General features: G+C 45.2%; 1 protein-coding gene across 3 annotated transcripts in view; it reads right to left on the bottom strand.

The window, feature by feature from the left end:
• Positions 1-25,656, bottom strand: part of LSAMP (limbic system associated membrane protein) — a 1,403,745-nt gene that overhangs the window by 435,692 nt on the left and 942,397 nt on the right. For 2 of the 3 annotated variants that reach the window (XM_032776812.2, XM_032776814.2), the window contains exon 1: positions 6,145-6,721. In XM_032776812.2, the coding sequence (XP_032632703.1) occupies positions 6,145-6,299 (155 nt within the window). In that variant the 5' untranslated portion in view covers positions 6,300-6,721. Of the gene's footprint in view, positions 1-6,144; positions 6,722-25,656 lie in introns of those variants that run through there. The other variant, XM_032776813.1, reaches the window with a different exon arrangement.

The raw sequence follows: 25,656 nt of genomic DNA, 5'->3' as shown, positions 1-25,656 counted from the left end.
CCCCCTTCATTGGTTTCTTTCCCTGAGCTTCCTAAGCCAGCTCACACAAGCAAAGAAATATGCTACAGCACGCCAGGGAAATTCAACTGAAGCACTAAGACAAGAGTGGTGTGCACTGCCTCTTCCTCCGCCATAAATATAGCTGAGACTATGACTGGGTAATTGGCTAAGTGCCTTGTCAGTTTAATAACAGAGAAAGAGATGGGGGGCGGGGGGAAAGGGAGAGACTGGTATTTACTATTCAAAGCCATGGATACTGACTGCCAGTGGATTTCAACGTAGGTTTTGTTTGCTCTGAGAGGAAAGAAAGTGAATGGACACAGAGTTCTGAGCTGGGGTCTCCCTTGCCTGGCTCTCACACAAAAGTGGAAGAGCAGAGCAGGAGAGAGGGAATTGGAAAAGAACAGGACTAACACAGACACCATGCAGTCTTATTGGAGTCTTTGGTTAGAATGCAGTTGTGCTTCGCAACTAGGCTAAAGTACCATCTCTGATCCATAATGAGACTCAGCAGAATCATGCATTATCACCATCACAGAGAGTTGTCGCACCAGGTCTTCCAATGTGGGTGCGTTGTAGTGTAGATGTAGATCTTGAAAACAGGACTGATAGGAACTGTCACACTGCAAAGAGACTCCACCTCATGTTCACCAGCTGAGGGCTGACTTCTGGGTATAGAGTTTAAAGGTAATTCTCTCTTGTCACATTCACAGAAAGTCATGTGGTTCAAGGTACGATCCGATTCACAAGTTTAATATAAAGCTAACCCTACCCACTCTCACTGAGCAGCTACAGGAAAGGAAAAAAATCATTATGTTTCTTGATACTGCTGGGGAAACTGAGGCACAGAGTGGTGACATGAAATATTCAGAGTTGCAGAGTGTATTACATCAGTGATGTAATAGCCAGGAAAACAGACCAAGCAGTTCTAGTTTGCCCTCTCCAGCTCTACCCACTAGCCAGCACTGCCTCTCAGACACATACTAATGGCAACATTAATAAGCATATGTGCACTCACACAAGTACACACACAATCCCTTTCACAAATGGAGACAAGCAAACTCACCCCCGTTTTAAATACGCACATGTACACAGATACAGACATATACACACAAGTGCATGCAGGCTCTGAAATATACGAACACTTTATAACATCACACAAATGTGCTATTAAAAAGCATAAGCGGAATTCAACCATAGCGTAAGTGGGTGTAACACGATTGATTTCAGTGGATCTGTGCCTTCATAGCCAGGGCGAAATGTATCCCCTTTGCTACAGTTTGTACAGTGCCTAGCACAAAAGAGCTCTTGTCCATATCTGGGGCTTCTAGATGCCATGGTGAAAATAATCCGTGTCACCAATATACTATATTCTTTTGAAATAGTTGTCTTCTGAGCAGAGGTGAAATTTACCTTTATTAGCAGCAAAGAGTCCTGTGGCACCTTATAGTTAGTCTATAAGGTGCCACAGGACTGTTAGTCTATAAGGTGCCACAGGACTCTTTGAGGCTTTTACAGATCCAGACGAACACGGCTACCCCTCTGATACTTACCTTTATTAGTTATTATTACTTACCAAAATAACCAGACATGTGAGATGCATCTTAAAGCATGGGGCGAATGTTTGTATCAGATTTAGCTGAAAATCACACTAGGATTTCTCATATCAGCGGACAGTAAAAACAAAAACTAAGTAAACTTCTGACTTCATCTTTGTGGCCTCCTGTTGCGCTTACTCATAGAGAGCATGAGCCTTTGCAAATCCGAGTGAATTTTGATGGACAGGCAAAAGCAAGGCACCCAGAATGAGAATGGCTAAATTAATTCCAGGACCAAACCCAATCCAGTTACGCCGGATGTGAATTGGCTTTGTCACTCTATCAGAACCAGCCCCCTAGGAATCTGGGTTTCAAAAGCAGTATATGCAATACATATTTGAAAACATTATAGTTAGAAACCATAAATCCCAGTAACTTCAATTTAATTCAAGGCAAAGGGAGCAGAAGAGAGATGGGCTCAGAGACACTCCAGGTAACTCACACTGCTATATAAATTTTAATGCCAACTAAGCAGGAAAACATATGGCACTTAACTGCAAACTGAAGTGCATGTGAAGACTCAGGGGAGGAGGTTAAAGCAACAGTCTGACGCAGTCTCTCCTCCTCCACTTTCTTGAACATAAGTTATATGTATAAACACCATATGTATATCAATACAACTTCCTTTTCATATTCACCACTGAGGCCTTGTTTGTGATCTGTTACACCCATTTCTGGGCAAATATATATTTCACAATGGCCCCGTCACCATTGGGCATATATATTTTGTGAGCCCTCTAGCCTCCAGGAATGTACATCTTGTGATTCTCCTTACCACCAGGCATATATTTTGCGACACCATCTCCTGCCATGCCTGTATATTTTGCAGCATTCCTCCATCCCTGTGTGCATGTGCACCCCCCCCATATACCTGTATACACACATACACAGTTAGTGTAGTAAAGATACACACAAAATATTAGCAGAAGTATAATTTGTTCTTCTGCAACAGATCCTGATATGCTTATCTCTCTCTGTTTGCCCACTCTACCTGACACCAAGGCCTTGTATAAACTAGAGTGGAAGACGACCTGGCAATGCAAATCAAGACATACTAATAAAAACTCTGGTCTGTTGCATTCATTGGCTTATTGTATTAACTGGTTGAAAGGCGATGTGGCACAGTGGATAGGACACTAGTTTATTCCATGACTGGTTGTGTGATCCTGGGGAAATCATTTCACCTCCCAACCTATGTCTGTGTTGTCTAATAGATTAAAAACTCTATGGAGCAGGGATCGTCTCTTACTCTGCACAGCACTCTGGGATCTTGAAGTGCTGCCATAATACAAATAATAATGATTAGGATTTTACTGTGGGACTACGTTAATATGCTACTTTACACCGCTGGATATATCCATAGCCATTTCTAGCAAAGAGATCAGCTCAGTGCTTCGTGTTATAAATCATATGCTAAATCTAACTGCAATCTAAACAGCTTTTACTTTTCTTTTTTCCAGATAGCATAGAACATAAACTTTGTTTTGATGCCATGTTAGTGTTCTGCTTGAGGGGCTTTATCCATAAGCATTGCTGCAAATGCAGGATATCAATAACATATCTGAAGGCCAAAAACAGAGTTTGAGTAAACTGCTTATATTACAGGATCACACATACAACACTAACTACTGCTCGAAATGTGATTTTAGCTGCTCTTTTGATGCACATATAACTTTCAGAAGTCAACTGCCCTTTGGGCTGAAATTTCCAATACCCATTATCACACCAAAATTGAGTATTTTTTTAAACACTTGGTCAAATTGGAAACTGTCCATTTATTCAGAAGTTGGATCAAATTTTATATTTTTCGCAATAAATCAAAATCAGATTTTTTTTTCTTGTGTGTTTGGAAACACTCGAGAATAGTGGGCTAGATTCTGCAGTCAGAGAAGTCCTGATCCTCCAAGCAACTGAGCATCTTCTGGGAGGTGTTTAGGAGTCTAATCTCTCTGTGAAGTCACTAGGAGTCAAAGGCACACAGTACCGCCTCAGTGGTACTCGGAAATCAGCTTTTGAGACTGGTGTAAATTGAGAGTACTTCTGGTGACCTGACTGGACATCTCTGCTGTAACTGAGCATAATTCACCCAATGGAGTTAGACCAGGGATGAACATGGCCCATTTTGTGTTCCACTGATGACATGATGGGCATTAGAAAAATGACTGAGGGTTAAGTTCACCCCTGTGCAGGGGGCCAGCACAAGGTTTGGGTAACTCTTCCACTCTTGCCCTCATTGATGGAGCTGCACCAGAAAGAGTATTACAGTGAGAGCATTTAAAATTAATGGTAGTGCAGACAAGGCCGTGGGCATACAGGCAATGGAAGGCTTTCTTGAAATGAGACCCTTCATGCAGAATTGGGGAGGAGACAGTGGGGGGAAACCAACAAATAGGTCCTTGCTGTAATGCTGTGAGGATGAAATTTCATCCCAGATCACAGAGACTTAAGGTCACTGGAAAGGATGTTTTTCACCATCCCAGCCCCAAGTGGCAGCCCTGGCTCCTAACCAGTCAAGTTTTCCCCATTTCTCCTCACGCAAGAAGTGAAATGACATAAGAAAGGTGGTAGTAAGCCATACCTAGTAGAACTGTTTGTCATAAGGAAGCAACACCACACAGCCTGTCATATCTCTTTAAAGAGCCTAGGAAGACTGGCTGAGGAAGTGAGCGCACATACGCTGTCCACAATTACTTCTGACAGAGATCCACCAATCCAGGATCATCATCTTACTTGGGGCAAGTAATAAAGCTAGGAGATGCAGAGCTTGTGTGAGTGTGTAACTCACTGCACATCTGGCTCACACAGCTGGATCACTTTTAGTGTCTGGCACAACACTGGCAACCAAACACTCCCTTCACATGCCTGAGACGCTCTCACACGTATCCTTATTCTGATCACACTGATTAACCCTCACACATGGCAGTTACAAATACCACCTCAATGCTACACACATTCTACTCTGCTGCAAATGCAGTTTTAATACAAAGCATATCGATAAACTCCAGGGCTGCAGGGTTAAGTGAGAAATAGAAATCCAATGACCGGGGTGGTCAAGTGAGCTTAATAGCTTGGTTGCTGCCATATGTTCTGAGCACATCCAACAAACGCTGTCCCCTGCTGCTCATCGAAAGTGGTGAGCCGTGGAATAAAAAACTGCAGCATATAAGTAGGGTGGGGAGTCCTGCTGAAAAGGGTTAATGAAATATACGAATCCACACAGAGTGGAAGGAGGGGAGAGGACTCTGGGGTCAGATGCAGCACTCGTTGTTAGGTGTTTTCTGAGTCAAGTCTAAACCCTTCCATCATGAACGCAAGGCGGATGAATTACTTTGCAAATCCTATTACTCCATGTGGATAGACCTTACATGCAAGCTAACAAGTCTGGAGAGCCAGGGAATGAAATCTGCTGAAAGGATATTCCAAGATCAAAACAACCCAACACATAAGCAATGAGAGAAGGAAGGAACGAACATACACATACACCTCCCTATTTCCTAATATCTTCTCTACACACATACTCCTCCATCACTAAAGGGAGAGATGCAGGGCACAGCAGATCATGTAGCAGGACATTTACTGACATCTAGCAGGATTTATTTCAGAGGAAAAGAAAGAAAACTTTGCTGCTGCAGTTAGCTTTGCTAGGGAATTGCTCCCTAGATGCTCCATGGTTTGTGCACTATCAGCTACTCATACAGATTACAGGCTTATTTTAAATGGTGTCCAGTACTTTTACTGCCATAACATACAGTGCGTGCATGTGTGTGTGTGCACACATGTACACACACACTTACACTTCGTCCAGTTGGGGAAGTTGCAGTAGGTAAGTTGGGTAAACATAGGATTTGAAAAGGAGTGTGTGGGAGATAGTTTATTTTATTTTAGTTATGTAGGACATTGGTATGTTCAAAGCCCAGATAGCCTGGGAATGACCCTTACAAAGCCTCCACAGAGAGCAGTTAATCTTAGCTCTGCACAATACTAGAGAATCATCCTTCCCATGTAAAAATACCCCCATGAGAACCATTAGTACATGTATATACAGTATAGATGCATTTCCTCGGCTATGAAGGGAAGTCATTACAGTGACCAGAGACATAACTCAGATGGATCTCAGAGTTGTTACCCTCTTTACTTCGCCAGCCCTTAAAATGAGACACCCCAATGTACTAAACAAATAGAAGTCATACCTTCCAAAAGGATCTCATATCAGAGTTCTGGCAACACAGTGGATAAAGTTTTGCATAGGAGTAAAATGGAGTATTGAGAGAGCAGTTGAACATCTGGCAAGCACAGCTGGACCCCTTTCAATTTATCCATTGATACTGTGGGGCCAGTGAAACACACATGTGCATGAGCACATTTTCCTTTTCCCAATAAAACCTTCTTTTCCAGAGGGTGGAGTGAGGGGTAATTTCAGAAGCTTTTGGGTGACATTAAGGTACAGAAATACACATGCACACAGCCCCGATTCTAGTAGCAATCACTACTACAGTTCAGGGTGTAAACAACACACACACAAGAAAAAGTTGGCAAAATGCCCTACCTGAGGATGGCCGTATCCCCCTGCCTCACGGTGATGTTATCGGTGCCTCGGGTAAAATCCAAGCTGCGGACTGGCAGCCCTGTAGGGAGAAGGCAAAGCAATCTCAGTAGGACCCACGGTAATTGTTTCCGATCAGGCTGAGCCCTTCCTCCCATGGCTGGGCTGCTTGAGTTTCAATGTATGTACTTCTCTCCTTCTGCACGTGTATATGGCTAGATAGAGAGCAGTATGTGAAAACACAGTAAAAATAATGTGCAACTGTCTCTGCCGGAGAACCCCAGGAAGAGATGATTTTGCAGTCTCTCTTAGCTGCCACTTTCTCTCGGTCCTTTCAGTCTCGTGCTGGCTTAGCTAAAATAAAAATTCTCCAAAAAGTCTGAGCAAAAGACTCCAACAAAAGAGAAGTGTGTGGGATGCTTGGGGAGGAGATCAAAATGAAGCAAGAGGGGAAAAAAAACAGATGTAAAAAATAATTAAGCCTGTCTGGAGTGATTGTTAAAAAAGGAAAATGAAAAAAGAGTCCTGTGTGCTTCCCCTCCGCGTGTAGATGCTCCTGCTCCTGTGAGTGGCTGTGCAGTCTCTGAGCACTGAGCTCCCTTCCTAACCCACTTTCCCAGGCAGAGTGAGGCAAGGAGGGGGAGGGAGGGAGCCTTACTAGTGAAACAGAAGCTCAGCACTACAGTAGGAGCACGGGGGGTGGGGTGGTTGTGAAGCCTTGAACAGCCGCATCTCCTGTCTTCCTCACCCCGTGCAACCCACCTGCCGCTTCTCCCCTCTCACCCCGGCACACACACCCCATCCCCCACCTCTTCGCACAACTGCCCCCTTCAGCAGAAGCCAGCCCTCATCAAAGCCAGATGCTCCTTTAGGTTGTCACGACAACAGCTCCATCTGAGGCCTGGCCGAATCCTTCAGAAGAGGGACTTGGGAACTTAGAAAGAGACCTAAGTTAGGGAGCTATGGGACTGGGCAGGAGTGGGGGACAGAGGGGGCTGGAAAAAAGGGGGACTAGAAAGGGAGAAAGGGGAAAAGGGAAGAAGAGGAGATTGGAAAGGAAAGATGAGAGGGAGGGTGGAGGGCATTGGGAAAAGGAGGATGGGGAGGAGGCTGGAGAAGTATGGATAAAGAGAAGGAAGACAGGAAAGATGGAGGGGAGATGAGAGAGACAAGGAGGATGAGAAAGGGAGCAGGGAAAAGTGAGAAAGGGGAGATTGAGGGGAAGAAAGGAGTCTGGAACAGAGGGATGAGAGAGGAAGAAGGCAGGGAGTCTGAAAAAGGGGAAGAAAAACAGGGAGCTGAAAAAGGAAGACAGAGTGAGGAGAGATGCTGGAAAGGGGGCAGGGAGGAAAGGAAGGCAGAGATACAGGGAATATTAAAAGAAGGCTAGAAAGGGGGAGAAAGAACTTGGCAGCGTGGCCTGAAATCAGAAGCTAGTTGATTTAAAGAGGAACATTCTTGGCAACTGACTTTTCAGGCTAAATCTTGCTTTTTCCTTCTTGCTCTTTCCCGCACCAGATAAACAGTCCCCCCCACCCTGGCCTTTGAGGGATGAACGGGAGACAATGCTTATATTGAGTTGCCCGCAGTGTGAATACTCAGTCTGTCCTCCCCGAATGTCAGCACTGGCAGCTGATCCCTGATCCCTGCAGCAGCTTTGCCGACCTGGGGAACACTCCCTTAGCTCACATACTATCACCATCACAAGAGACGGGAGATTAAATTAATGGAGAGGAATAGCCGTATGTTTTACTGCTAATGCCTTCCTTCCTCCCTGCACAGAGGAGGAGGGATGGAAAGAGCTGCTCCTAGGGATGGCTGGCAAGTTACAGCTGCACATGTAACACGCTCAGGGGCTAATGCACTGGGGCTGGAGGCAGCAGCAATGAAGGGTGAAGATAGAAAGGGTGACAAGAGAAGAGCAGGTAACTGAAGGGTCTGAAGAGCAGCCTGGCTGTTAGTTGCTGCCCCATGCAGTCCCATTACCAAGGGAGGGTCAGTATTTGGCCCCCTATATATTTTCTATTCCCAAGAGTCAGACTTCTGGAGAGTTACAGAGGACAAGGGAGACCCAAAGTGTGTGTGTGTGGGGGGGGTGTCAACAGCCCCTTGTCCCCTTTGTGCTGAAGGTTTCCTATGAGTATTTAAACAATCTCCATGTGTGCTGGAGACCAGGCCTAACTTTCCCAGCACTAGGAAATAAGGGTCTGGGCCCCTCACAGCGGATACAGCTTTGACAGCAGCAGCAGCAGCAGCAGCAAAGACTAGCTCTTTGTAGTCAAGCAAGGAGATGAAAGAGACTGAGAATTCCTCTGGGGGAACTTAAGGGCAATGGGACCAACAAGGAGAAGGTACCAGAAACCAAAGGGTTAAGCCAATACAATGAGAACTAATGCTCTCAAGCTGCTGCAGCAAGGGGCTGGCTCTACCAGGGCACTGCTGAGAGAAGGCCTAGACCACTGGGGTCTCATCAAACCTCACCCTAGTCCTGAAAAAGACCCAAGGGTGCTGAAAAAGAACTCCCCAGAAAGCTTCAATTCAGAGGCTATTCCCAAGGCACTTCTGCGAGGAAGCTCACGCTGCTGGTGTCCAAGCAGGCATGGGCAGAGCACTGCCGAGAGGAAGTTTACCCAGCTGGCATTGACCTGGGCATGGCTGTGAGGATGCTTACTGTTGTGGTGAGAGCTGGCATAGTAATGAAGTTGACTATAGTGGAATTCATCGCTTCATGCCAAACAGACAGAAATGTGATATACAACCTTATTTTTACAGGGTCTCCCATATGCATTTCATTTACATTTAAGAAGTGCTATTGTATGTCAGGTAAATGCCAGTGGAGTAAGGAAAACATATTTGCTGAAGATTAACAATTATGCAACATGAGGAGCATCTGCCACACAATGCTAAAGCTCACTAAATATTTCTTTTTCTCTTAGTATTTACCTACATGAAAATATCTATCCCATTAAATCTAAATTCAATGTTTAGTTAAATATATTTAGGGTGTACTTCATGAAGAGTGGCATCAATTCGATTTATAGAGAAAATGATGGAGGGGGCATCAGTAAGAGCAAAGGAAATAAATCATTCCCAGGGTTCACATGACACCCCAAATCCCCATACAATTAAAAATTGAGAGAGGGCCCCCCACCAGGGACAGAGAGAGAACCAAGACCATCCAGAAGGTTCTGGTCACCTCAGGGACTCAGAGTGAAAGTCAAATCCCCTGGCAACCCCCAACTTTCCCCAGGAGATGGAACTGCATGGGCAATAATGGAGGAGGGTTGCAGCAAGAGACCAGTTCCCCCGAGATGAAACTGCAAGGGAAAGAGTGACTGGGAACTCTCATCTTCCCATGTATTTATATAGTGCCTAGCACAAGCATCCCCAGTCCTGACTGAGGCCTATGGGCAGTACCATTGTGTAACTATTTAATAATCATCACCATAAAATGCGGGCTGGGGAAGAAATTCACTCCAGTATCTCGAACTCTGAAACAAGTAAAATCCCTCAAGGCTGGTCAGTTTTATTTATTATTATAGGTAAATGGATGCAAGAGAGAGGGACAGAAACAACCAAACAACCTGGAACCATACATAAAATCTCAGAGAGTGCCTCACAATTAAAATATATCACAGTCCTTCTGTTTTCCCAGTAGAAATGCTCTCTGGACCCATCTCCCCCTGCTGGAAGCAGATAAAGAAACAGTACAAAATCTTGAGGGAAATTTCATGCAGAGATAATCAGAGCATGGATACCACAAATCTGCTTAGCATCTTTTAAAACGATTTCCTAGCACTTGGTGCAGGATTCACAATCCCAGACTCCAAAATTCTGTTAACTTACAGTACAGGTATGGCACAGGCGGGGCAGGGCCAGCTTCTCTCACACTACTGCTAACGCCTCTCAACAGTGATCTGGTGGGACCATTGCTTAGGGCTGGTCAACACTACAAAGTTAGGTCAATGTAAGCCTCCTTGCACCAACCTAGTTGTGTGGGTATCTACACTTAAATTTGCCTGCCACTGATATAAGTGCCCCATTACAGCGATGCAGTAACACCACCTCCCTGAGTGATGTACTGAGGTCACAGTACATCACCCATGGTCGATGTACTGAGGTCAACGCAGCATGAGTGTAGACACTGCATTACTGATAGTAATCCCAGCAGTCCCAGCATCTGTCCCACAATGCCCCACACTGATAGCTGTGGTTGCAACTGTGAACTTCATTGCCCAGGGGTCAGATATATCAGAAAGCCCCTGTCCTTTTTAAAGTCCCATACATTTCTGAAATGCCTGATCCTGATTGTACAGCTTGGCGAGCACACCTAGCAGCTCTCCACAGTTGCATACAAACGCCCAGCTAACTGTGCCAATACATGGTCCAATTGTGCTGTGGCCAGGAGTAGAAAGGAGATATTGCATCTCCTTGGTCTGTGGGGAGAAGAGGCTGAGCAAACAGAGTTACATATCAGCCACTGAAATGTGGACATCTATGAGGATGGAGGAGAAGGGGTACAAGAGAGAACAGCAGTGGCACGTGAAAGCAAAGGAACTGCAGCAGGCGTATCAGAAGACTGGGGAGCCGATGAGTCACACTGGTGCTAAGCTGCACACCTGCCATTTTTACAAAGAGCTGCTTACTTGGCAGAATCCCCACCATCATCCTGCAAACCACTGTGGATACTTCTGAGGAGCCCGAGCTACAGGCTCTGGCATGAACAGCGAGGATGAGAAGAACATGGAGGATGACAAGGAGGAAGATGAGAGACATGTGATCGGGGGGTCCAGTAATACTGCAAGTCAGGACCTGTTTGAGATGCCATAGCAGACTAATCAGTCGAGCATGGGTGAGCCTGATGCAGGGAAAGGATCCTTGTGTAACTGTGTACATTTATTTCCCATTACAGTGATGGTGCTCCCAATTTAACAGGACATGGCTTTCGACTTTTCATTGGTTTATTTGTGCTAGAAGAGGTAGTGGTACAATAAACAGAGGTACAGTTGTTATCTGCTTTTCATTGTCCTGTCAGAGAGTGGGAGCATATGGCATGCAGAGCAATTTGTTTATGTACACAGGCATGTCCTTTAAACTCCCTTGAAAAATCTGAGTGAATCTTCCATGGAGGGACTGTGCTGTCCTCTCCCGAAGGTTTCTAGGGATGGCGGTCTTATTTCTTCCTCTGTGGTAGGACACATTCCCACGCCACCCTGCGATAAGTTTGGCAGGGACTATTGCAGTACACAGGCTAGTAGCATACAGGCCTGGGCAGCTTTTGGACTCTAGTAGCAGCTGTGCTCTGTGCCTTTGTTACCTTCAGAAGTTAGATAGATGGAAAACGGTCCCAGTATTCAGTGCCATTGCCCCACACTCATAGTTTTATGCAACCAAGAAATTCTCTCCTCATTTCCCTCACACCTGGTGAGCCACACTTACCATGACTGGTGCTGTGAGTGGTGCCCTGCACAAGCACGCCAAAGCAGAAGTGTCAGTGAGCATGTCTTAATGCTTTAGGGGAGCAAGGGAAGGGAGTTCTTAACCTTAACTGTCACTCTCCATTGTGACTATACTGACTATGGCACATGTTTAATCTGCAGCAGCTGCCATTGCAGCCTTCAAGTGTTCTTCCTCCACACCTGTGGAATGCCTCAGCCAGATAAGGAGGAGAAAGAAGAGGACTCAGGCTGACATATTGAGAGACATCCTGCAAGCCAGTGCTAAATCAGAGTGAGCACAAGGGGCCTGGAGGACAGACATTGCAGATGGCCTGGAGCAGGAAAGAGCTAACAGGAGAAAGGCCCAGGAGTCCCAGCAGAAAAGGGAGAGGGAGGTGCACCGGGACATAATAGGGCTTCTCTGGGAGCAAACAGCAGACTGATGTTACAGAGTCTTGTGGGCCTACATGTTCAACAATCCAGGTTCATTTCCCTTTACAGTCCACAGAGAACTCCAGTCTAGGGCCTCCCTACATCACTCCCTCACCATTTCATGTGGTATCATTACCCCTATTATTCCATCCCACAGGATATTAAGGACAACTAGAACATCACATGCAGCAACTATGGTTTTCACAGGTCAGTGTATGTGTAGGTAAAATAAACATGAAAGTTCTTTCCCCAATTAAGTTCTGTTCCATTAATTTGTTAAGTTTTTAATAAATTTGCTTTTAAATTGCTCAGATTTTTTTTGCCCTGGTTTTGTTACTGAATAAAATTCTATTATTTGGAAAATAATTCATCTTTATTAGTGCACAGCATATGCTGCTGAGTGCCTACCAGTTCTGAAAGCACCCACTTACTTACTACTGTACAGCATGAGAACTCAGAGGATCAGTGACAAAATACAATAACCATAAAATGTACTACAAGCTCTGCAAACTTAACAGGTGCATTGACAGTGTTGTATTAATAAATGTGCACTGACCACCACACAATTCCTAACAGGCCCCAAAATAGCAGGGCCAGAGAGAGCACAGTCCACCACAATACATTCCCGTGGCTCACTGTTAAAGTGCTCTTTCAAAGCCTCCCTGAGCTGTATAGCTCTGCTTTGAGCTCTTCTAATAGACCTCGTGTCTAGATAGTCTCAGCAGAGAGCCCCTCCAACCCAGCAGCAAATTTTCCCCTCTTTGCTTCACAGATATTATGCAGGACACAGCAGGCAGTTATAACCATTAGGATATTTTTTCCCCATGGAGATCCAACCTTGTAAATAAACAATGTTAGCAACACTTTAATCTACCAAGAACACGTTCAACTGTCATCCTGCACCTGCTGCACTGGTAGCTGAGTCGTTCCTAGGTGCCATCCAGGTGGCCAGTGTATGGCTTTACGAGTAATGGATAGGTTGGTTCACCCATGATGATTACTGGCACTTCAAGATCGCCAATGGTAATATGCCACTCGGGAAAGAAAGTGCCTGTTTGTAGCTTTCTGAACAGTTCAGTGTTCTTAAAAATGCAAGCGTCATGCACCTTCCCTGATCAGCCATTAGTGATGTCAGTAAAACATCCCTGGTGATCCACCGACACTTGCATTACCATAGAAAAGTAGTCCTTTCTGTTGATGTACTCTGTGGCAAGGTAATCTGGTGCCAAGATAGGGAGATGTGCGCTGTCTATTGCTCCACCACAGTTCAGGAACCCCACTGCTGCAAATCCATCCACTATGCCCTGCACATTGCTGAAGGTCACAGTCCTGCGTAGAAGGAGATGACTAATGGCCCTGCATTCTTGCATGACAATGGCTCCCACAGTGGATTTTCCAACTCCAAAATGATTTCCCACAGACCAGTAGCAATCCAGCACTGCAAGTTTCCACAGTGCAATCATCACTCACTTCCTCACTGTCAGCACAGCTCCAAATTGGCTGTCCCTATGCTGAAGGGATGGGGTGAACTCATTGCATAGATCCACGAATGTGGCCTTGCAGTTTCAAAAGTTCTACAGCCACTATTGATCATCCCATGCCTGCATTATGATGGGATCCCAACAGTCAGTGCTCCTTTCTCGAGCCCAGAAGTGACACTCCACCACCTACAGCTGCTCTGTAAATACTACCAACAACCTTGAGTTGGTTCTTCCTATGTCCCTCAGTAATTTGTTCTCCAAGAAATCGTCATGTCCTCCAGTGCTGTGGTTCTTCCTGCACCTCTGCAAATACTGGAGGATTTAGATCCTGTGTTTGCCATGACAATGGTGCAAAGCTGTGCAGGCTCCAAGCTTCTGTCAGAGATGGTGGACAGCGAGGAGGACTGTGTTGGTTCATGGGATTTTTTAAAAAGGCGCAAAACCTATGGAATATAGATGACATTATGGGATGGAGATGCTTGCATGCTGGGAAGTTGACCCTTTCCTTTCAAGCACCCCTAGATGACATATTTATACCCCACCATGCATTGCCAAAACTTCCCAAAAGACACCACATTGGATGGTGTCTCATTGCACACTGGGAAACCTTCCCATGGTGCACCACACTCTGCATTGATACAAGCACTCCTTGTGTGTACGTGCAGTGCTGACACAAGGATCCAAGTATGCAAGTGCGTATGTGATATATTTACTGTGGCAGCTTTATGCTGACATAACTTGTCTCAACCAAAGTTTATAGTGTAGACATGGCCTTACAGTGCTAAAGTACCATGCTAATGGGCACTGAAGAGTTATCTGAGATAGAGTATGATAGGTTTGGCAAGAAGAGTGAAAGAGAGAAAGAAACAGACAAGTTCAGTCTCCATAGATATTCAGAGACTGATCTTCTGAAATGCTGGAGTGCCCTTAACTTTCCCTGTAATCAGTGAAAATTGAAGGCATTCACTAATTAACATGCACAGATGTGTGTTTTGCCTTTGGTTTGTCTATTGACATTGCTAACAAGGCAACTAACTAGAACCAGTTGTGATGGTAGTTTGTATGATGTGGACAACTGCCCTCTAGGAACTGAAGGGAGACCCAACAACTCACTCCACACATTCTCCCAAACAGCCAAGAAATGGCCACTTGTAAAATGTGACTTTCAGTCATTGTTAAGCTAGGTCACATATTAAAGAGATATTATAAAGGGGAGAGAGATCAGTTGTTCTCCCAGTCCACTGCAGGTAGGACAAAAAGTAACGGGCATAATTTATAGCAAGGAAGATTTATGTTAAATATTAGAAAGACTTTCTAACTATGAGGATAGTTAAGTTCTGGAATTGGCTTCCCAGGGAGGCTGTGTAATCCCCATCACTGGAGGTTTTTAAGAACAGATTAGACAACCACCTGTCAAGGATGATCTAGGTTGTAGTTCTGCCCCAAAACAAAGACTGGACTTGATGGCCTCTCGAAGGTCCCTTCCAGCCCTATGATTCTATGATGTCCAAGTATCCCAGGATCTTTTCCTCAGTACATCTGCAATGACCAAATTGTTTGATGTGTTTATACCTATAAAATGTTTGTTCAAGATGCAACAGGATATAAAGTAGAATGTGCTGTGTTTACAAGGAACCACTGGAATGAATGTTCAGTGTGGTGAACAGAGTTTGGAATGAATAGAAAAGTCAAATGAATGTAGAGTCAAACCTGTTCTATTCCCCAAAGCAAGTGCTCATGAGACTTACTCAGAGTTCCATGATACTCATTCAGAGCACTAAGTTACTGGAACTGTACTGTGAGAAATGTCCACGTGTCAGCAGTTGAGTCAGCAGCTGGCAGTAATGATACCAGCACATTTTTTTATTAAGAAAGTATAATTCTTATGACTATTTGACAACCCTAAAAATATTACAAACAAAAGTTATCCCATTTTTTTTATTCTGAAAATATGGTCACCTTAGGCCTAAGTCATACACAGGGCCACACACTGCAATGCACCGGGCTGAGATTCCTCTTAAGTGAAGTAAGCGCTTAAACCAGGCATGAGAGCTTAAACACCTAACAACATTCACTGATAGGTCACAATTCTGGAAGCACACAGACACGTGCAATACCTCTTTCTAAACCTGGGCATTCAGCCATTACAGAATATTCTACTGTGAAACAGCTATTGCCAACTTTTAGCCACTTGTAACTTTCTTAATATGCAGTCTATGTTTCCCAACTGGTCATGGTTGTACTCGTCAGTGTGCATGATTTATAGGCCACGTGCCACATTCTCAACTGGTCTAAACTGAAGTGGAACTATTGAGGTCAATGGAAATTTATACTAGATGAGGACCTGGCCCCAGATTTCAAACTACAGCTGTTCTTAAACTGTGTATGTGAGTGTGTGTGTGTCGGGGGAAATGCCTCAATCATTTTTTGAAAATGGAAAAAATGTGTTCAAATGGATGAAGAGATTTTTCACCTTTGGCTGAAGACCAAACCTGGGGAGGGGATGGAGAGAGGGGAGGTGAAGAAAGGCAGCCCCCAAAGATTTTTTTTTTCCAGAAAGTTATGAGTGTATGAAATCATGGGATTAGCGCTGAAACTGATTTGTGACATTCATTATTTGATCACTACCAGCACTGCTCTTTGTAGGACCACAAAGTCTGTGGCTACAAGTCCTTCCCATTTCAGAAGAACTAGAAACAAAGGAAAAAATCTTGATTTGCAATGAAAACAAAAGTAAGCATCCAGCTTTGAAAATGTAACAAAAGTGTTGAAAGTGTGCCACTGATTCTTCCTAAAGATCTCCGATTATTCACAGTTCTCTGAAAGCCACACAGGGCTAGCCTTTGGGGCCTGTTACAAACAAAATCCTAGGCCCTTTGATTTTTTCAGAAGTCCTCAAATTACTTCACAACAGTAGGAGGCAGTGCTGCTCAGTCTACCACTGATGAAACTACAGATACCACAAGCTCCATTGTGGCTGGCTGCCAGAGGCTGAGTCAGCACAACAATTTGCCACAAAGAGGGGCAGTTAACAGCCTGAAAGTGAGGACGGAATATGAACTAAATAAGGGCCTAATCCACAGGTGGGCAAACTACGGCCCGCGGGACCCTCCTGCCTGGCTCTTGAGCTCCTGGCTGGGGAGGCTAGCCCCCGGCCCCTCCCCTACTGTCCCCCGTCCCTCACGGCCTTAGTGCGCCATGCCACCAGCGCTCTGGCCTGCCATCCTTGCCAGGCAGCATGATGGTGTGGCTGGGTCTGGCATGGAAAGGGGGCAGACAGAGGATAGGGAGCAGGGGTGGTTGGATGGGGTGGAGATTCAGGGGCGGAGGCGGTCAGGGAACAGGGGTGGGAGTTGGATAGGCGTGGGAGTCCCAGGAGGCTTGTCAGGGGGCAGGGCAGTCAGGAAGCAGGGGGCTTGGCTAGGAGGTGGGGTCCCTGGGGGATGATTAGCGGCAGAGGGTCCTGGGAGATGACGGTCAGGGGACAAGGAGCCTGGGGGGGGTTGGATGGGGATCTGAAGGGGGCAGTCGGGGGTGGGAAGTGGGAGGGGGTGGATAAGGGGTGGAAGCCAGGCTGTTTGCAGAGGCACGGACTTCCCTACCCAGCCCTCCATACAGTTTTGCAACCCCTATGTGGCCTCAGGTCAAAAAGTTTGCCCACCCCTGGTCTAATCCCTGATCTGACACTTTTTATATGGACTTATTTGGGTGCCTGGAGTTAAGCACGTAAATCCAGAGTGATCAAGTGCCCACAGTTCCCACATATACTAATGGAGCGGTGAATGCTCAGCGCCTCTGAAAAATTTAGAGGTGAAATCCTGATGCTATGGCACTCAATGGAAAACCTACTGATTTCAAGGGGGTGAGGATTTCACCCTCAGTTCTTAACTAACTGCCTAAATTTATACGTGCAGGTATGACAGTGTCTGCCTTGTCCTCTCTGTACTTCCTCTTGCACATCCATAAAAATGGACACATTTACTTACATCAAATGTGTTTTGAGGAAATTAAGTATTTCATGTTTGCAAAGTGCTACATAAGGCTTTGTCTATATGGACAGTTAGAGCAGACGTTGGTGTAAATCTACAGCACTGTAGCCTGACACACACTAGCTGGAGTGCGCACCCTGCTACTGAGTACTAAACCTCCTCTAGTGCACTTTGATCTACTGCTGTGTCAAACTGTAGATTTACATCCCAGTTTGTCGCACGATAACTCCCCACATAGACATGTCCTAAGTCCCCAAATTTACCAAATGCACACAAAATCCTCCACTCAGCTCTCACCCCAAGCCCCATCTGACTTGGGCCAATGCTCTCTCCAAAATATTTCACTATATCTTGGCAAATGTGCACAGACACCAGCACAAATGGGCACCACTTCTGTAGAAAGAGGCTGGTGAGACAGTGCCTAAACTCCGCCCCCCCCTTCCCCCCCCACAACATATGCACATGGAAAGATGATCCAGTGGTTAGGGAGACCAGGTTTCAATTCCTGCTGTGCCCCAAACTACCCGTGGGACGTCACGAGAGTCATTTACCCCCTCTGTGAATCAGTTCTCCATCGGTAAAATGGGGCTAATAGCACAGCCCTATCCATTATGTTGTGAGGGTAAATATATCACAGATTGTGGAGGTGCACAGACAATATGGTAAGTGGGGGAGCATATAAGACACATTTGTTAGTTCGGTTGGTAGTTTATGTCAAAGAATACTCATTCACACTTCCCAGGGCCTTCGGTGGCTTGCCACATATAGTGTTTAGACCTAGACAAATATTTTCCAATGGAACACTTTTCCACTGGAAAATGCTGATTTGATGGAATCAAAGCAATCTGTGGGAATGTATTAATTCCATCAAACAGTTTGACAGAAACTACACAGGCTCTCCGACTCCCTGTGTAACTGCTTCCCAGGGCTGCCTACTCCCCACCCAGCAGCCAGACAGGGGAGTTTTGTGGCACAGGGAGGCAGTGGTCCAGGGAGGCAGGCACCTGGGAGCAGCCAAAAAAAATTCCATTTCAATTTGCCTGAAATTGAATTTTTCAGAATGTTTCTTCCAGTAAAAAAATATCAAGATTTTTACTTTTCATCCTGATTTGGGATGAATTCCTCCCCCCGCAAGATCTAAATTTTTCACTGGCGAAATGTTATCATTTAGCTAGCTCTGATAGTGGACAGGAGTCCTTTACAGTGAAGAAGTAGCAAAAATCCCTTGCTCTGCAGTCCTCCCATAATTGCTACACCTAGCTCTGATGAGGTGCACTCAACGAAATACTAATGGACAACAATAATCATTCTGACACTGGCACTTATGAAAGCCTTGCTGAAATGATACAAGCTACACATTCATCACCGCAAGAAAATTAATTTGATTGTGAAGAATAGACTGCAGCTGTCTGTTGTGCCGCACATTTTCTTGTCCATTATGGGGGTTCCCACATAGCTTTATGAAACTTAAACTGAGATCGACGAGGAATCAGGAAAGACTCTCAGGATTTGTGATACTGTCAGAAGAACGTGAACTGTCAGAAAGCCTGAACTAAAACAGTGTGATAGATAAATTTGTACATAAAAATGTTGGAAAGGTCCCTCTGAAACTGTGGCCTGCCTGAATTTGAATTGTTCCAAATGCTCAACAATAGTTTCACAGTTTGGGCCTATATTTATATTAAAAATAAAGCAAATATACTTATGAATAGATGTTCAAGGTGAAAAACCAGGACACCTGTTCTGTGGATGAGGGCTCAGAGAGTACTGTTTTAGCAGGGTTCAGGGAGGTCAGTGAACAGAAAGGTTTGGCAGCTGGAGACTGAGGCAAGGACAGGAGTAACAGCTGTCGACTCCTTCTTGTATTTTGTATGCTTTTGTCTTCCTTTTCTTTCCCCACACCCTTCTCCCCTGCTCCTTTCTCCACTCTTCTTCCCCTTGCTTGTTCTTATTCCCATCGCCTCTCTAGTTCTCTTCCGCATATCTCCCCCTCACTCTTTCTGCCACACTTATTCAATCTGTCACATTCATAACTTCACAGGTTTGAAGGCCAGCAGGAATCATTCTGATCATCTCGTCTGACCTCCTGCATAACACAGGCCATAGTACTTCACCCAGTGATTCCTGCAACAAGCCTAGCACTTGAACTACAGTATATTTTGTAGAAAGACATCTGCTCTTGATTTTAATACTTCAAGCGACTGAGAATCCACCATGTCCCTAACTGGAATGGTTAATTACCCTTAATGTTAAAAATGTGTGCCTAATTTATCTAGTTTTCCACTTCCAGCCATTGGACCTCCTTATGCCTTTGTCTCCTGGATTAAAAGGACCCTCTACTATCAGAAATTTTGTCCTCATATAGGTTCTCACTCCTTTTGAATCCCACTTTTCTCCTTTTTGTTCCCACCCGCAATACCTTGCAACACCCTGGTGCTCACATGCAGGGCAGTGGAGAGGAACTGAAGTATGGATGGTCAACCCCTAATCTGGGTTGTAGGGGTGGTGCAGTTCAACTGCTGCAAGGCACCCTCCACCTACAGCAAGGCCTAGTCCCAGGGCGCATCTATGCACAAGAGTTGCTCCTGTTTAACTAAAACTGGTTTTAAAATTGATTTAATTAAACCAGAGCAAATTCTTAAGTGGACACACTTATGTCAGTTTACAATTGGCTTTTATCCATTTAGCTGAAGTAGATTGAAGCTTTGTGCTGCATCCACACTTGCTGCAGTGTTGCTGCCATGCTGCCCTCTGTGTACATATCCCACAGTTTTTGGCACACTCCCTAGAGCAGTGGCTGGTGAAACACTTCACACAGCCTCCTGCGAGGGCTGCTGGTAGAGGGTGCTCTCTGGGAGGTTTCATAAGTGTCAGCGTTAACTTTATGTGACCAGCATTAGTAGGGGGGGGCAGTCTCTGAGGTGCATATCTGCTCACCCAGCCAACAACACAGAAGACAACAAAGGAAATGGGGAAAGGAAGAAATTGCCTCAAATTCACATTCACTTTTCTAACTCATATTCCAACAAGTTTGTTATGAGTTCAGTGATTCTGAAAGTGAGGAACAAACAGCGCTGGCTTCAGTCAGTCATAGTACAAGCAAGTGCAGTGCAAGTTTCCATTACTCCCAGCTCAGGCATGCTGATAAGTGGCTACTCTCCCAATAAGCTTTTAATTTATTGAAGAAAAGGATAAGATGAAAATATATGGTGGGATTTTGTTCCTGGCTGAAACCATTTCAAATCTCCTATAGGATATTATTGTGGAGCTCAACATGAAACTGAGATCAGTGTTCAAATCAAAATGCCCACCTGGGAGTCTTTCCTCCTCATGTCAGCAGCGTACAAAGAAAGAGCCAATGCCACCAGGAAGCATCTATTTCCAGATGCACTTTTTTGCTCATTTTATCCAGTAAATATTTAAATAAGCGGAGTCAGGGAATTGCTATTGAAATTGATTTGACTCTTCAAGTGCCTAAGTAAACTCTCCCTCCTTCTCTCCTTTCCCCTCTTGCCTCCTTCCCCGGTGGAAAGTACAACAAGAAGCATGTGGGTCAATCTGCATTCCACAAGAGCACTTAACTAGGGCCTTTTAAATTTTAAATAGCCCTTTCTACGTTCAGGAAGAACATGGATGCATGAAACCTTGTCAAGAAAACCTCTCACTAATGGAATATGCTAAAATTACAAACAGTCCTCTCTTCCTGTCATTGCTCAGCAAGCAAATAAACCCAGGCTTTCGGAAGTCAAGCTGGGCAAACTATTAGTAGCCAACAACTTCTTCCTCATAGATAACCCCCTCTTGATATTCACAAATCATCCATTTTTACAAATGTGGCCATTGTTTGAAATCTTTTAATGAATATATATATAAAAAGTTCATACTTTGCTTGCAAACCAGTAGTCACAATTATGGTGTTGAGGTTTCACTAGTTGTACTGAGTCGAATGATATAGTTTCTGCTCCTTGATTGTATAACTGACACTTCTGTAAGCAGGACCAGAATGCTAATAAGTAGTAAGAATACTTGTGTAAACATGTTTGCACAAGTATTCACATTACTGCATGAAAAGACACATGCACAGGTACTTATGATGTTGCTAGTACAAATGATTAAACACACACATTGTGCCAGTACTGCTACCACTACCAACGAGAACACCCATACTTGGGACAAACTGGCTTTCCACAAACAGTCTCATAGAAAAAAAAAATCAGTCATTCACAAAAAGAAAATAGAGGGGATTTCAAAGAGAGAAAAAATGAAATTTCAAGTTTCTGCTAAAACGCACATTTGCAAATACATTTTTTCAGCTGTCACACAGCTTTATAAAGAAATAACTGACCTAGAATGTCCCTTGTTGCTCTCACATAGTGCCCAATCTGCTGCTAGGGCGTGTGGTACCTACTACTGGTAGTGTTTGGTCAGTGGTGTGAGTGGAGTCCCTGTGCTGGGGTCGATGAGCCTGTTTGATTGTGGGAAGTCCTGCACTGCATGTACACCATACTGTAATCAGAGACAGTGCTGAGTGGCAAAGTTTGTACGTGGTTCTGGACTCTTCCCAAGTTCAGAAGTTCCAGTGGGAATAGAAGGGATTGAATTGAGTACTCTGGTTACAGCTCATCCCAGATGATAAGACTAACATAGCTATACAATAGATGGAGCTCAACGTGGCAGGAATCCTAGTGCATATGAGAAACAGTATGTTACAACTGAGATCTTTAGACTGAGGCGATGACTTATCCTTACAGGAAAAAGCCAACACACTTTGACTGCACGTGGTACAAACCCTCCCCACATCACTTAACATGGCAGGGTTGCAGTGCAATGTGCTGGTTTTACAGCCCCTCAAGAAGAGATAAGCTCACCTCTGTGACCATCTCCCATTTGATACAATGATACTGTGTGTATATGAACTGAGATCTGTATTTATGGTATAATAAAGTGGTGGGATGATTCAGCAGAAAAAAATACAGTTGCAGTCTACAGGGTTCTTTCTTCATGGGATGTTCATAAACAAGATAGCAAAGTAACTTAACATAGGCAGAAAAGGAAAAAGAAAACTGCTCCAGCTTGGGGGTGAACTTTGCTCTAGGTACCCAGCCTCCCCAAAGGCATCCTCACCATCATCCTCTCAAAGCAGCTACTTTTATAGCCCTGCCCCTGAACACTTACGCCAGGGGAGGGGAAAATAGGATTGGACTTCATCATTTGATTATTGAGGACCAGTCCCCGCACTTTATCACAGGTGTGTGCAATCCATCACAAGACATGGATGTCACTGATATTGGTCTGAATGGACACATGGTTCCTTAGTTTCATACCTGAGAGCTTTTCTGAGATGAAACTGAGAATCATTATCTCTGGGTCCCATAATATCTTTTCATAAACCTGCCATGTGTTTGGGCAGATGTATGGGGAGATAGATGGGTTTAAAAATACAAGAAGATTGATATCTTTAGTGGTTAGAGTTTAATTATGAAGCTAACGAAGCTGTAACAGCAAATCCAATCCGGATTTGCATGCTACACAGCTTTGTCTGACTCCTTTAATCCAACAGGAAAGAACAGCCCATCCTACCAGGGTACAGTTCCTAAAATTAATTGTTTCCACCTCCCTTGACCATTGTTCCACCATGTGACATGATGCCACATGATCCAACATGATGATGCAGAGAGGTTCTGCTGACCCATCCAGCAACCAGTGCAGGTGAAGTTCATTAGCTCCAACTCAGGAGGGTAAAAACTGGAGAGTTCATAAGACTTGAGAGAGGCCAAGGTTTAAGACAGGAGGCCTTTCCAAGAGAATCCTGAACAAAGACAACTCAAGAACAGAGATGGTCAACATTTTTTTTAATTTTGAAGTTTCAATGAAAACTGGAAAGAAAAAAAATAAAACAATTTTCCATGAACTTCCCCTCCTTGCTGTTTTTGACCATATACAGAGATGGTCTACATTTTTTTCAAATTTCAATAGACATTTTCATCAAGATTTAGAATTCAGAGATCAACTGGAAACCAAAATGTTTTCTGACCATATCTTCTCAAAATAGAGGAAGCCCAGCCCTAAATTTATATTCTTAAGAAGAAAGGAAAACCCCAGGTAGGCAGGGCCAGCGCTTCCAGTTAGGCGACTTAGGCGGTCGCCTAGGGTGCTAGGATTTGGGGGGCCGGCATTTTGCCACCCTTGGCAGCAATTTGGCGGCGGGGGGTACTTCCGCACTCCGGGTCATCGTCGGCAATTCTGCGGCGGGTCCTTCACTCACTCCGGGACCCGCCACCAAAGTGCCCCGAAGACCGGGAGCCGCGGAAGGACCTCCCCCTGCAGAATTGCCACCAACGACCGGGAGCACGGAAGGACCTCTGCCTCGGGCGCCGAAAACCCTGGCGCCACTCCTGCACCCAGGCGGCTTTGGGAGAAGCAAAGACTCCAACGAACATAACTGTCAGAGTCAAACACACTCCGATAAAAGGCGACTCCAGATGCCATCCCAGCAGGGTCGGTGCTACCATTTAGGCGGACTAGGCGGTTGCCTAGGGCGCTAAGATTTGGGGGCGCCAAAAAGCGGTGCCCCCCAATTTTTTTTTAAGCATTTCAGCTGCCACTGAGGGAGAGGGAGTCTGAGCTGCCACCGGCAGCCCAGGGCTTCCCCTGGGTCAGCGCGTCACCAGCAGCCCAGGGGTTCCCCTGGGTCAGCACGCCACCACCGGCAGCTTGCAACCCAGGGGTTCCCCTGGGTCAGTGCGCCACCAGCAGCCCTGGGGTTCCACTGCGCAGTCGCTGCTTCACTTCTCCCGCCTCTCAGGTTTGCAGCGTCAATCAGCTGTTTGGTGCTGCAAGCCTGGGAGGAGAATTAGAGCAGGACAGCGTGCTTGGGGAGGACATGGAGCAGAGGTGAGCTGGGGTAGGGAGGTACCGCAGGGCTCCCTGGGCCAGGGGGTGGGGAGCTGCCACGGGGGCGGGGGGCACACCTCAGGGCGAGTTCCTAAGTCGAAGGACCGTCTATAGTGCGCACTTAATGCTAAACTTTAGCTACTCTGCAGCCTTAAAGGCATAGGCACAAGACCGTGCTCTTCTGGCTTGCGTTCTTGCCGCTCCCTGAGTCAGCTGTCATATAACAGATAGCTAAGGTTAATTGCTTTCACCTGTAAAGGTTAACAAACAACCCTCAGGGACCAAATCAGGAGACAAGACACACTTATCAAATCATGGGAGGGAGAGCTTGGGTGTGTTCTTTGTTCTTTGTCTGTTGTTCCTCTGGTTCTTGAGAGGACCACATGTACTACAGCCCTCTAATTTTCTGTTTAAATTAATAGTACAACGTTGAAAGGTGGTATAGTCTTTTAATTGTTTTCTTTATTTGCAAATGTGTTTTGCTGTGTAGAGTTTTATGTGTATTTGCTTGGAAGCATTTAATTGTATTTCTGTTGAGGAGGCTTCTCTCTAGTTTCTATAAGCTGAAAGACCCGTAATATTCCATCTTGAATTTACAGTGATTACTTTACTCTCTTTCTTTATAAAAGTTTTTCTCTTTAAAAGACCATTAATTTTCCCCTTGTTAAGGCTCAAAGAACTGAGTCTTACTCATCAGGAACTGGGGGAGAAGGGAGAGAAGCGAGAGGGGAAGGTAAATTTCCTCTGTGTTTTTAGATTCACGGAGCTTGAATCTGTATGCCTCTGTGAGGGGAAACGGGAGGGGGTAAGGACATTCTCCTTTTAAGATTCAAGAGTTTGAATCACAGTGATCTCCAGGGTAACCCAGGGAGGAAAGCCTAGGAGAGGCACTGGTGAGGGAAAGGTTTACTTTCCTTGTAAGATCCAGGGGTCTGGGTCTTGGGGTCCCAGGGAAGGTTTTGGGGCAGAGTGTATCAGGCACTCCAAGTCCTGACGGTGCAGCGATACAAGATCTAAGCTGGTAATTAAGCTAGGGGAAGCATGCTGGTACACCATCTTGGACCTAAAGTCAGATTGGGAATTACCATGCACAAGCTCACCGAGAGGGAGCAGTATCCTTCCATTTCCCTTTCCCCTTAGCGGAGACCAGTCATCCGTGGCATATGCACCAAGCCCCCAAATTCTAGTTCTCCAAGGGATATAGACACAGAAGTGTCTGCTCAGAATAAGATCTTGATTCAGCTGAAGAACTAAGAAACTGTCTTGGCGGGGGGGGTTGAG

This window comes from Chelonoidis abingdonii, chromosome 1 (genome assembly GCF_003597395.2).
Source record: "Chelonoidis abingdonii isolate Lonesome George chromosome 1, CheloAbing_2.0, whole genome shotgun sequence".
NCBI classification, from domain to species: domain Eukaryota; kingdom Metazoa; phylum Chordata; order Testudines; family Testudinidae; genus Chelonoidis; species Chelonoidis abingdonii.
The sequence above is the reverse complement of the archived record's forward strand: the minus strand, read 5'-3'. Positions and strand labels throughout refer to the sequence as shown.